General features: G+C 43.8%; 1 protein-coding gene across 1 annotated transcript in view; it reads left to right on the top strand.

The window, feature by feature from the left end:
* Positions 1-12863, top strand: part of LOC135225373 (ubiquitin-conjugating enzyme E2 N) — a 47210-nt gene extending 34347 nt beyond the window's left edge. Inside the window, exons 5-7 of the mRNA XM_064264705.1 lie at positions 463-530; positions 8788-8900; positions 12393-12863. Of these exons, the coding sequence (XP_064120775.1) occupies positions 463-530; positions 8788-8900; positions 12393-12458 (247 nt within the window). The 3' untranslated portion in view covers positions 12459-12863. The remainder of the gene's footprint in view (positions 1-462; positions 531-8787; positions 8901-12392) is intronic.
* Positions 12864-13382: the final 519 nt, after the last annotated feature.

The following is a 13382-nucleotide window of genomic DNA, read 5'->3' as shown; positions in this document are numbered from 1 at the left end:
TAGATACAATATTTTTATGCATTCCATGATATTTTTAACAGCTGAAAATGTGAATTTTTCTTATCTGTAGATGAGGATTATGTATGGATGAGGTAAATATTGCACTTCAGTGGTTAATGTAATTCACTTTGCTTGACAGGTCCTGAAGGGTCACCATTTCAGGGAGGAGTTTTTAAACTAGAATTATTTCTTCCTGAAGAATATCCTATGAGTGCCCCCAAAGTAAGGTGAGCAATAATTTATTCTTTTGTCAGGACTTGGGAGTGCCTTTTATTTTAAACACTGATCCTGGGTCTTCTATATATTGCTCTGCTTTGTTTCAAATCTTTTGAGTAGTTTGATTTTGAAGTTTTCTGCCCTAATGAATTGCTCTATAGAATCTAATTCTCATATTTTGTGTGCATACGTCAGTGCCTGTTATTTAGGAATTTGTATTTTAATTGTGATATACTTCATTTCCAGATTTATGACAAAAATTTACCACCCCAACATTGATAAACTAGGAAGAATTTGCCTAGATATTCTTAAAGGTTAGTGAATCTTCTTCCTTTGTGTGATATAGCTTAGCTTGCATAAGTAGGCAGCCCCCTCCCACCATCCCACCCACACACAGACCTACATTTATATTTTTGATATTGATTCTTAGTTGTAGAGATAAAAAATGTTAATTTATAAAACTTGAAAAGTCAGAGGATCCCTTCCTCATGTGACTTGTCCATGCTCAGTGGAACTTTGAACTGTCTTGCCCTTCCACAGCCTAATTCTAGTGCCATAGAGCCCCTGTGGTGAGGCCTCTGAGATCTTCTCCTCAAGCCTGTTTTTGTGCTAGCCTTAGCCACCTCAAAACAGGTCGGCAAATTCCACTGCCTTTTATGTCTTGTTTAGCATTTTGAAGGGCTGGGATCTGTCTTATTCTCATTGTTTTTGAGTTTATAGAGAAAACGGTAGCGGTCAATTTCTGAAAGGAGGAGCGAGTTTAGAATAGCCTTCCCTTTATTTAAGGTTTACAGTTTTAGTTGTAAAGTCTTGCTCTGCCTTGTCAACATTATGATTATAAAGTAGCTTAATTATGCCATTAAGGTACTTATTGATTCAGGGATTGCATAGTGATTTTGTTTCTGAAAGAGGTGGAAATTGGTGAAGAGAAGGTTTTAGTAATTTAGAAAGCTAGACTAGTTGTTAAGAACTTCACTCATAGAAGGCAGAGGTAGACAGCAATGCAACTTGGGGCCAAAAGGACACTGCCAAGAGCATTCAGTATATTATGCATTGTACTAGAAGGGGAAGGGAACATATTAAGTGATTATCCTTTTTGGGGATGAATCTTTTAGTAATATCTTTTATAGAGTACCATATCCCCCCACCACTCCCAAAACGAGTCTGAAATTTAGCTTGCATCCTGAATGGCAAAGGCTTTGTTTTTCATAGGTCTAATCAAGCCTGAGAGGAAGGTTATTTTTGCTGGCCATTAATTAGGATTCCTGTGTATCCTCCGAATGAGTAGAGTTAATTAACTTGCACACAGTTAAAATAGTGAATAAACAAAAAAATTGAAAACAAAATCAAATTGTACATGAGTGTTGTCTATCAATATTATTGTACCTGTATTTTCATTCCCTTTTTTTTTTGTTTGAAAAGACTATTTTAATCAAAGATAATCTTATATTCATCTGCTGCTTGTATAAAATTTAATGGTAGCAATTTTTCTGGGCTTGACAATTAAAATTTTTAATCTATTCCATTTTTATTTTGTTCTATTTGCCATGCCATGTTCGTGTGTTTTTTTGAAATAATTTCTGCATAAAACCTACATTTTATTTCTGTCAAAATCTTGAAATACTGTAGCAGCTGTAGGATCATTGAATTTCATATACTGAGATGAAACATTGCTCTTACATACTGTTTGTACTGTATAGTACCCTTCATGACCTCAAGCAAAACTTAGGAAAATCTGTGAACTTGAAAAAAGTATTTTGTTCATGAAACTTACTTGGCAGATATATATATAGCTGTATTCTCCGAAGTCCGACAGAATTTCAAAACTCGCGGCACACGCAGTGGGCGGCCAGGTGGTAGTACCCATTCCCGCCGCTGGGAGGCGGATATCAGGAACCATTCCCATTTTCTATTCATATTTTTCTGTCGCCGGTCGGTAAACACCTGTTTACAGACCTCCGCCCAGGATTTTTGGATTTGACTCGTTATAAGTATCTGGATTGACTTTTGGTTTTGACTCTGGATTGTTGGATTGGCATACGCGATAGTGGACTGTTTTTGGATTTTGGATTGGCTTTTCTATGAACGTGATGTCGGGATCAAGTTCAGTGAGCTTCAGTGTGTGTGTGAGGAGTGATTGCAAGGTGAGGCTACCGAAATCATCGGTAGACCCCCACACAGTATGTATGGGGTGTGTAGGGGGCATGTTTGTTTGCTGGTTGATCGTTGCATTGATGCAAAAGTTTGACTGAGGATGAATGGAAGGTGTATGAATCCTATCGGCGTAAGTTGGAGCGCGATAGGATCAGGAGGTCTTCCTCTAAGAGCGGTTCTACGAAAGGTAAGGGAAGTAACATTTCGCCTATATTAACACCAGTAGAATTTGCTTCACCTAATCCTGTGTTGTTGCCTGAGGGCCCTAGTTCTGTGTCTGGAGAAGGTAATGCCCTTTCTCTGATTCTAGAGTCATTGCGCACTCTAGAGTCCAAAGTGTTGGCCCTTGAAAACGGCCCGAGTAAAGTGTGTGATCGTGCCCCTAGTGTTGTGGAGGGGGCGTCAGATCGGCCCCATAATGCCTCTAGGTCTAGACCTCTGTCGGACTCCCAGACCTCAGGGAGTGGGCATGTCGAAAGCGCAAGAGGGTTACTGGGGGCTCCCCACCGATCTGGCGTCCCTTCGGCAGGACCTGTTTGCTGCTTCCCAGGCTGCCAAGGAGCGTGCTCAGGCTCGCATCCTTAAGACTGTTTTTCGTTCCTCCGAGGCGCCCTCCCCGCGCAAGGGGTGGAGCTCTCGGAGTGACTCGCGTCCGTTGAAAAGGACTTTTCTAGAGAGGACTCTTTACGTCCCCTCCTCTCCGCTCTCGTTGCGGTCTTCGCCTGCGTTGTATACGCGTTTCCTCCTCAGAAGAGAGGTAGGACGTCGTCCGAGGACGACGCTGAGAAGCGCTTCTCTCGCGCCTCGGAGAGGCAGGTTGCTGTTCCTGTGAGAAGGAAGGAGGCGTCCCCCCGCCCCTCGTCTTCTCGCAGGCGCAGCCCTTCACCTCCTCTCGGTTCTTCACCTACGAAGAGTATTCTTGCGTCGCTTCAAGACCAATTGTCGACCTTAATGGCTCGGAAGACTCGCCCAGCAGCAGTTGAGCCTAAGCGAAGGAAGGACGCTAGACTGCCTGTCAAGAGGACGAGGCAGTCTCCTTCTCTGTCTCCGCGTTCGTCGCTGTCTCCGCCCACACGTCAGGACGCCTTTGAGGACGCTCGACAGGACGCCTTGGAGGACGCTTTTGAAGACGCTCGTCGAGATGCTTTGTGGGACGCTTTGCCTGTGGAGAAGGCTTTTGAGAGCGCTCAGAAGGACGCTTTGAAAGCGAAAGCTGGACGCTTGAGCGTCAAACGTAAGGACGCTCCTCGAGAAAGACTAAGAGTTTCCTCTCTTGACGCGCAGCGCGGTCAGGACGCTCTTCGTGGTTCGAGCTCTAAAGATCGACAGAAGGTCGGTCGCTTTGAAGAGGCTGATGTTAGTCTTCCTCGAAAGCCTTTGTTGAAGGCTAGACCCGTTGGGCGCACGCCCTCTCCAGAGGTTCTATCTCCTTTGCCTCTTCGGGAGGAAGGAGAACATAGTAGTCCGGCTGACTCAGTGGAGGAAGAACAGCCGTCAGTTTCGTCGGTTTCCGACTACAAGGTGCTGGTACGACTTTTACGTTCTTTGTTTGGGGAGAAGTTCCAGCCTGCAGCTCCTAAGTCTCCGCCCTCTCAGTTTTCGTCTTCGAAGTCGGGCAAGGTTTCGGAAGTGGTGGAGATGAAGACTTCCTTGTCCCATAAAAGAGCATTCAAGAAATTGCAGGACTGGATGGAACGTCGGAAGGATCAGGGCAAGTCGACTTTCGCCCTTCCTCCTTCAAGACTTAGTGGGAAAGGCGGCATTTGGTATGAGACCAAATCTGAAGTAGGAGTTAAGATCCCGTCTTCTTCCCAAGGGGACTTTGCTAGTCTGGTAGACGCCCAGAAGAGATCCCTTTTAGCGTCCGCGAAGATTTCTTGGACACCAACGGAGATCGACCATCACATGAAAGGTCTGTTAAAGACTCTGGAAGTCTTTAACTTCCTAGACTGGTGCCTAGGAGTCCTGGATCTTCAATCTAGGAGTCCTGATTCTTTGAGTCTGGGGGAGCTGTCCAATGTGTTGTCATGCATGGACAAGGCCGTCAGGGATGGTTCGGAAGAGTTAGTGTCTCATTTCGGCACTGCTTTCCTCAAGAAGAGAGCGCTCTTATGCAATTTTACAGCGAGGTCTGTTTCTGCATCGCAGAAAGCAGAGCTTCTCTTTGCACCTCTTTCGAGCCATCTCTTCCCCCAGGCTATGGTAAGGGACCTGGCAGTGAGCCTACAAGAGAAGGCTACCCAGGATCTCTTGGCCCAGTCTTCTAGACGTCCCGCAGTCCCTATCACGTCGTCGTCTGGACGACCTCCTAGGAAGGTTAAACCCTTTCGTAGCGCTCCTACCCTCCTCCCTCGAGGAGCTGCTCCTCGGGGAGGGCAGGAGACTTGGCAAGAGGAAGAGGTTGTCCTTCAAACCTAAATCCTCTAAATGAGAAGAAAGTCCTTCAGATGCCTGTCGGAGCCAGGCTAAAGTTCTTTGCGGGTGCGTGGAGAGAGAGAGATACAGATGCGTGGTCCCTCAAGATAGTGGAACAGGGGTACAAGATCCCCTTTGTAGACCCTCCTCCTCTTTCAACGACCCCCAGAGATCTTTCCCCGTCGTATCAAGGGGAGAAACAGCAGGTTCTTTTAGATCTTTTGGAACAAATGATCATGAAAAAAGAGGCGGTGGAGCAGTCTTAGACCTGGGGTCACCAGGATACTACAACAGACTTTTCCTGGTACCAAAGCAGTCGTCGGGGTGGCGTCCAGTCTTGGACGTAAGCAGCCTGAATCTTTTCGTAGAAAAGAAAAAATTCAAGATGGAAACACCTCAGTCGGTTCTAGGAGCCTTAAGACCGGGCGACTGGATGGTGTCCTTGGACCTACAGGACGCATACTTTCACGTGCCTATCCACCCTCTTTCAAGAAAGTTTCTGAGGTTTATGCTAAGGGACAAAGTTTGGCAATTCCGAGCCCTTTGTTTCGGTTTAAGCACGCTCCGATGGTATTTACCATGCTCATGAAGAACGTAGCGAGATGGTTACATTCTGCAGGAATAAGAGTGTCCCTGTATCTCGACGATTGGCTTATCAGAGCATCGTCAGAAGAAAGGTGTCTGAAGGACCTTCACTTCACGTTGGCCTTGGCGAAGTCCCTGGGACTTCTAGTCAACCTCGAAAAGTCGCATCTGACCCCAACACAGTCCATCGTGTATCTGGGGATTCAGATGGATTCAGTGGCTTTTCGAGCGTTTCCGTCCCAGGAACGACAGCTGCAAGGCTTAGAGAGAGTTTCGGCCTTCCTGGGGAAGGAAGCTTGCTCGGCGAGGGAATGGATGAGTCTGCTGGGAACCATTTCATCGCTGGAAAAGTTTGTTTCCCTGGGAAGACTTCACCTCAGACCTCTCCAGTTTTCTTAGCAGACGAATGGAGAGTCAGAGAGGATCTGAATGCGACCCTTTTCATCACCAAATCGGTGAAGAACCATCTAAGATGGTGGTTAGATCCTCGGAAGTTTCGAGAGGGGTTGTCCCTAAAGCTTCTGAGCCCAGACCTAGTGTTGTTTTCCGACGCCTCGGTGTCGGGATGGGGAGCAACACTGGGAGGGGAGGAAGTGTCAGGCACCTGGAGGGGAAACAGGTGTCCTGGCACATCAATGTAAAAGAACTAGCGGCGGTTTTTCTGGCGCTAAAGTTCTTCCAACGAAAAGTTGCAGAGAAAGTAGTCCAAGTCAACTCGGACAACACCACAGCCCTGGCGTACCTAAAGAAGCAGGGAGGTACACACTCACGTCCTCTGTTTTATTTAGCGAGGGAGATTCTGCTGTGGGCAGATGCGAGACGGATAAGGATCCTGACGAGATTTATCGCGGGAGTCCAGAACGTCAGAGCAGACCTTCTCAGCCGACAAGATCAGATCCTGCCGACGGAATGGACGTTGCACCAGGACGTCTGTCGAGAGCTCTGGAGGCTGTGGGGGTGTCCGCTAGTCGACCTTTTTGCGACGTCGAGAACAAAGAGGTTGCCTCTTTATTGCTCCCCTGTGCTGGATCCGGGAGCAGTCGCGATAGACGCTCTGCTCTGGGACTGGACGAACCTAGACTTGTATGCCTTCCCGCCATTCAAGATCATGGGGGAAGTAGTAAGGAAGTTCGCGGCATCGGAGGGGACGAGGTTGACCCTGATCGCCCCGATGTGGCCCGCGAAGGAATGGTTCACGGAGGTAATGTCTTTCATCATAGACTTTCCGAGGACCTTGCCCTGGAGGAAAGATCTACTCAGACAGCCCCACTTCGCAAGATATCACCGAAACCTCTCCGCTCTGGGTCTGACTGCGTTCAGACTATCGAAAAGCTGGCCAGAGCGAGAGGTTTTTCTAGAGCAGCTGCAAAGGCGATCGCCAATGCTAGGAGAACGTCCTCGAGAGCTGTTTACCAGTCGAAGTGGGCTTCCTTCAGGGCATGGTGTAGAAAGGAGGGAATTTCCTCTTCCACTACCTCTGTGAGCCAGATAGCCGATTTCCTGCTATTTTAAGAAATGTACAGAAGCTGGCTGTCCCGACCATCAAGGGATATAGGAGTATGCTGTCGGCAGTCGTTCCGACACAGAGGACTTGACCTGTCTGATAATAGGGATCTTCACGATCTCCTGAGATCATTTGAGACGACATCCAAGATACCTCAGGCGAGGCCTCCTTCTTGGAACTTGGATTTAGTCCTTAGACTTTTAATGTCGAGTCCTTTCGAACCTCTACATGAAGCGTCTCTTAGGAACTTGACTAAGAAGGCTCTTTTCCTAACTGCTCTGGCGACGGCGAAGAGAGTTAGCGAAATTCAGGCCATTTGTAAGAGAGTGGGCTTCAAAGGGGACAACGCTGTCTGCTCTTTGAGTCCCACTTTCTTAGCAAAGAATGAAAACCCGCCCTCGAACCCTTGGCCAAGGAGCTTCGAAATCAAGGGTATGAGAAGCCTTGTGGGCCAAGAACCTGAGAGAGTCCTGTGCCCTGTCAGGACTCTAAAGTTTTATGTCCACAAGACTAAAGAGGTACGAGGTCCCTCAGATAATCTCTGGTGTTCGGTTAAACGACCCGATATACCATTGTCCAAGAACGCTTTGGCGTTCTTTCTGAGGGACGTCATTAAAGAGGCTCATTCGTCTTCCACACAGATCGATTTGAGCCTCTTGCGAGTGAAAGCTCACGAGGTCAGAGCTGTCGCAACCTCGCTTGCCTTCCAAAGGAACATGTCGATCAAGGACATCCTTGACGCCACCTTTTGGAGGAGCAATTCAGTATTCGCCTCACACTACTTGAGAGATGTGAGAACGATATACGAGGACTGTTGTTCTCTTGGGCCATACGTTTCTGCAGACACAGTCTTGGGGGCTGAAGGTAGCTCTCTCCCTATCCTTTAGTTAGGTTTAGGTTAGGTTTTAGTTGTTGTGTTTTTTGGTTGTGGTGAGGCTTTGGTGAAGACCTCCCATCTCTTAGCTTAGTGTTCAGGGGGTCTTGGATAGTTGGTCAGGTGGTGGTCAGTTGCTTCGTTGCCCTCATTTGTATGGCTCTATGCTCTTGTCACATTGAGGTCACGTCCCCGTTGACAGAGCATCCAGAGCGCACCAGCACTACAGGTCTCCACCTGGCTGGCAACTCTGGTTAAGCACAAGCAGGCTGAAGTGACAGTAATCACAGAGTCTACTTTGCTAACAGGTGAGGAACCAAGGTGTATATCATCTACTTAATTTAAGTTTCCTACAAATCCTATTCTGTCTCTTCCCACCATCCGAAGGTGGGATTCAGCTATATATATATCTGCCAAGTAAGTTTCATGAACAAAATGTTATTGTTATAATACAATTAAGTTTGTTCATACTTACCTGGCAGATATATATAATTAAGTGCCCACCCACCTCCCCTCAGGAGACAGTGGCACTGATAAAATATGAATAGAAAATAAAAGGGAATGGTTCCTGATATCCGCCTCCCAGCGGCGGGAATGGGTACTACCACCTGGCCGCCCACTGCGTGTGCCGCGAGTTTTGAAATTCTGTCGGACTTCGGAGAATACAGCTATATATATATCTGCCAGGTAAGTATGAACAAACTTAATTGTATTATAACAATAACATTTTTAAAATTAATCTAAATGAACTGAAGAAATTACACTACAGTATGCTGTATCAACCTAAACCACTCCGCTTCAGTGCATTGAAATGGTTGAAGGCACAAAGCAAAAAAATCTTTCAATTTATGTAGTATGGAATTTTTTTTTTCTTGCGTGCTGCTGATCAGAATTGGAATATGTCTTTGATGCCAGAAAATGTTGGAAATTGTTGCTTTTTGAGATGATTGACCAATGAGTTTTTGTTGTGTTCTAGGTAGTTTCATTTTGACTTAGATATCAGCTAATAGTCATTTTACAATATTTTCATTGATTTCAGATAAGTGGAGCCCTGCTCTGCAGATAAGGACGGTTTTGTTGTCTATCCAAGCTCTACTTTCTGCGCCTAATCCAGATGATCCTTTAGCAAATGATGTAGCAGAACTTTGGAAGGTAAGTTTGCAGAGAAAGGATACCCCTAACTCTAATTGACCATCTCAAGCAGTAAGACAAGAGAAACAAGAATTAGGATGCAGCTTATGAGATGCAGTTAGGGAAGTGATGCAGGTTGAGATATACTGTTATAAGGTGATCGAAGTGCACATCTTAACATGTTATGCTGATAGCCTTTCACATTGTAATCTTACGACGTAGCCTTTAGTAACAGTATGACTATACTGGTAGCCTTTCCCCATCTTAAGACTCGGCAAGTAGCAGTGTTTTTGGTTTGACTACTGGCCACATGATTCCCCTTCCTCTTACAGTCTAGGATATGCACATGATTCCCTTTCCTCTAACAGTCTAGGATATGCACATGATTCCCCTTCCTCTAACAGTCTAGGATATGCACATGATTCCCTTTCCTCTAACAGTCTAGGATATGCACATGATTCCCTTTCCTCTAACAGTCTAGGATATGCACATGATTCCCTTTCCTCTAACAGTCTAGGATATGCACAGGATTCCCCTTCCTCTAACAGTCTAGGATATGCACATGATTCCCTTTCCTCTAACAGTCTAGGATATGCACATGATTCCCTTTCCTCTAACAGTCTAGGATATGCACATGATTCCCTTTCCTCTAACAGTCTAGGATATGAATGATTCCCCTCCTCTAACAGTAGATACACATTTATTCCCTCCTTAACAGTCTAGGATATGCACAGGATTCCCCTTCCTCTAACAGTCTAGGATATGCACAGGATTCCCCTTCCTCTAACAGTCTAGGATATGCACAGGATTCCCCTTCCTCTAACAGTCTAGGATATGCACATGATTAACCCTTTGGCCTACTAACAGTCTAGGATATGCACATGATTCCCTTTCCTCTAACAGTCTAGGATATGCACATGATTCCCCTTTCCTCTAACAGTCTAGGATATGCACATGATTCCCCTTCCTCTAACAGTCTAGGATATGCACATGATTCCCTTTCCTCTAACAGTCTAGGATATGCACATGATTCCCTTTCCTCTAACAGTCTAGGATATGCACATGATTCCCCTTCCTCTAACAGTCTAGGATATGCACATGATTCCCCTTCCTCTAACAGTCTAGGATATGCATTGAATTAAGTATATATTAGTTTAACTAGACCACAGAAGGCTGGCCCAAAAAATGTGATATTTTTACATGGCTATGAGCCAATTGATTACTTAGCAACTGAACCTACGACTTATTGCGGTATCCAAACCACATTATATTGAGAACTGTACAAAATGACATCCTGTTACTACAGGTTGTTCCCTATTTGTGATTGGGATCTTAAGTAGATTTTCCATCATGTTGGAGTTGTCAAAGGATTTTTGTATGTGTGTGCGTAGTAAAGGTTGTTGGCAGTTTCCTTTTGGCCCCTAGATGCACCATATTTGGTAAAGGTTGTTGGCAGTTTCCTTTTGAGTCCTAGCTGCACCAGATTTGTAACTCTTCTTTCAGCTTACTGTCCTACCGCTCCAACTCCCTTTTCACTGTCATAAGCACTGAATAACTGAAAGTGCCCCTTTGATTGCTTTATAGCCAAATTTTTGTCAATCGGTCATTCAGTGAACATACATGTGTAGATCATAATTAAGCTCGCTATACAGTAGTAAACAGTCAGTTTATTGTTGTGAGACAATGTTATACCCAATTTAATGTTTGCTGTTATAATTGCATCACCAGTTACAATGTGGAAAGTACAAAACATTAAGGTTTATGCCTATGCTGATTCTAATGGCATACATATAAAATTGATGAATTCTGCCATACAATATAGTATACCTTGTCTCCCGTACATACAGCTCCAGTATATTTGTTTGCAGGCATCAGTGGTTTTTTTCTTTTGTATTTATTTTATTTATATTTGCAGAATATCTTTTATCACTTACAAAGCAGGCTGTATAAAATGTTATCTTGAAGTTAGCCACCGTTGGCCTTGGAAATTTATTTTATTTTCAGTCGTATGTTTATATTTCATCACTGATTGTTTTATATCATTTACTACTAATGCAAAGTAGAGAATGTTGCTCTCATTGCCAATGACTGAGCAAGAGAAATAAGTTTCTTGAGTGTAGTTCAGTCACCTGCAGACTATAGGAAAACCTGTGTATATTTCTTCTCTAAGAACTTGTAGAATGACTCATGCTTTGGTGTGACTGTCCTGTACATCTGCCAGGTCATGGTCCTTTGTTGATGAGCAGATTTCTCTCCCGAGTCTTGTAGTAAGAGAATATCTAGATCCTTGCTTGCTTTTTCAGGCAGATTGTAGGTCAGACATTGATGGTAGAAGTCTAGTTTAAATAACTGGTTACTTTACAAGATACCAATAAGAACTTGCACTCATTGCCTAGTCCCAGTAATGGTTGCTAAGTCATTTCTTAGGGGGTTAGCTCCTTTTGGGAAGGTTAGCATCATGCATAAAGTTCATGGTTTGGCTTAGGTTGGTAAAGCAGACTAGAGAGGTGACTTGTTTCTTCCTTTCCTTTTGCCCCCTTTCATATACTATGTTGACAGTCTTAATTTGCAGGTAAGCTTTGTAACCTAGTAGTACTTGTCCAAGGACATTGTGTTCTCTTCAGTCTTCTCTGAGGCCATGATTTGCAATCTACTCACTTGGATTTTCCATACTATAGGCAAGATTCCCCAGAACCCCTTTCAGAGTGTCTCAATCTGATGAACTAGACTAACACAGAACCCTATGAGCCAGCATATCAGTATTGCCATGTTGTATTGAAGGTTCAAACTGGCATATATGGGTAGAGGTGGACCTGTCCATTCATCACTGAGTGTGGGTACATACTACATAAGATTATTTACAACAAAGGCTTATAGGAACAAATTTCAAGCCATCTTGTTTAATTCAGAATCTAAAATAAAGGAAGCAGATTGTATAGCCTCCTCCCTCTCGGCAATGACATTAGATCCAATGACTCCATGATAAAAACAAATCACACACACAAACACACTGAAAAGAAATCACAGGCAAACAGAGCTACCGACGAGAGAGGAGAGCAAAAGTGACTACTCTCCAAGATGGTCAAAGAAAGACTTATCACGTCATGAGGTTCCATGCCTGGTCAGTGACCAGTTTCCACCATGTATACACATGAGTTGCCAGATGCCACAGATTCCTTGCTTTACAATCTTTGATTGTTTTTAACCAATTTCCAGCTGGCGCAAGATTCTTATTGTTAAGACTATGAGGGTTTGTTAGGTATGAAAAATACAAATTGATAAAAAAAAAAAATTGTCATTTTTATGCATGTAAACCTGAAGCTTTCTATTATAATCTGCGCCTCTAAACATCCCCACATTTGTCCCAGCTTGCCAAAGGTGAGTTGGCAGTGCCCCCTAGCACATGTCACTAGTTATAAAGTTGTAAAGTTATATACATGTAGTATTTCATTTTCGAATGTCTAAGATTAACAGAATTGACTTTTTCTAATGGATTTTTTTTTTTTTTAACAGGTGAATGAATCGGAGGCTATTCGCATTGCACGAGAATGGACGCGTACTTATGCTATGGGCAACTAGTAATTGCATTATTATTATTATTATTATTATAATGTATTAATTTTTAAAAAAAAATCAATGATAAACCCTAGGATCAACAAAAAGTTGATGAAAGAGCAAAATAACTTACCTTGGTATTAGTAACACCAATTCAGGTTGTACCTATGCGGTGCCCCCAGTAGTCATATTCATCATGACTCGCCCCAGCAGGTAAACTTTTAGCCTAGGCTGTTCCTCATGATAAACATCCTTAGCAAATTTAAAATTGGACTGTTTAGAGGGACAACCCTCTCACTATGGGAGGTGGGACATTAGTGGGGGCTGACCCTGGCCAAGAAGCTGAGGTACTCCATTATCACGTACTCTAGATCTGTAGTGACAGTGGAAAGTGACCCAGTATGTGATTACTGGGCATTTTGGGTGCAGTGATTGCAAATGATACATATTTCTTAAGGATGAACTTTTTTATTTTTGGGCCACAACAAATTATTTTTCTGTATGTTCTAGTCTGCCTCTTTAAAACCTTCTCAAATTCCAGTGAACTTTTAGTTTGGCATTATTTGAAGGAAAAAAGTGTGTAAGTATACAGTATTTTTGTATCCCCCCAGCCTTTGAAATTTAAACGTTACTCGTGAACTTTGGTGGGGATCACATTTAAAGGGCAAATATGTTTTTTGGCCCTGTATCTACGGTGCCTTTTTGTCTGTTTTAAATGTTAGGACTTTTATTCGTAACTGTAAGTATAAAATGAAATGCAAAGCAACTGCAGCACAGGGCCAGAGAACATCCTCCAGAGAATCGTTTTGAGACGTTAACTTAGATGCATTTTTGTGGGTAACGCAATCATGGGTTTTCACCTTTTTTCTCCTTTTTGGGCACCTTTCATATTTAAATTTGTGTGTACTTGAAGACCCCTTATTATAGCATGCCATGAATCTTTGCTTC

The sequence above is a fragment of the Macrobrachium nipponense genome, chromosome 13 (genome assembly GCF_015104395.2).
Source record: "Macrobrachium nipponense isolate FS-2020 chromosome 13, ASM1510439v2, whole genome shotgun sequence".
NCBI classification, from domain to species: domain Eukaryota; kingdom Metazoa; phylum Arthropoda; class Malacostraca; order Decapoda; family Palaemonidae; genus Macrobrachium; species Macrobrachium nipponense.
Note: the sequence above shows the minus strand (reverse complement) of the source record. Positions and strands in the feature narration are given on the sequence as shown.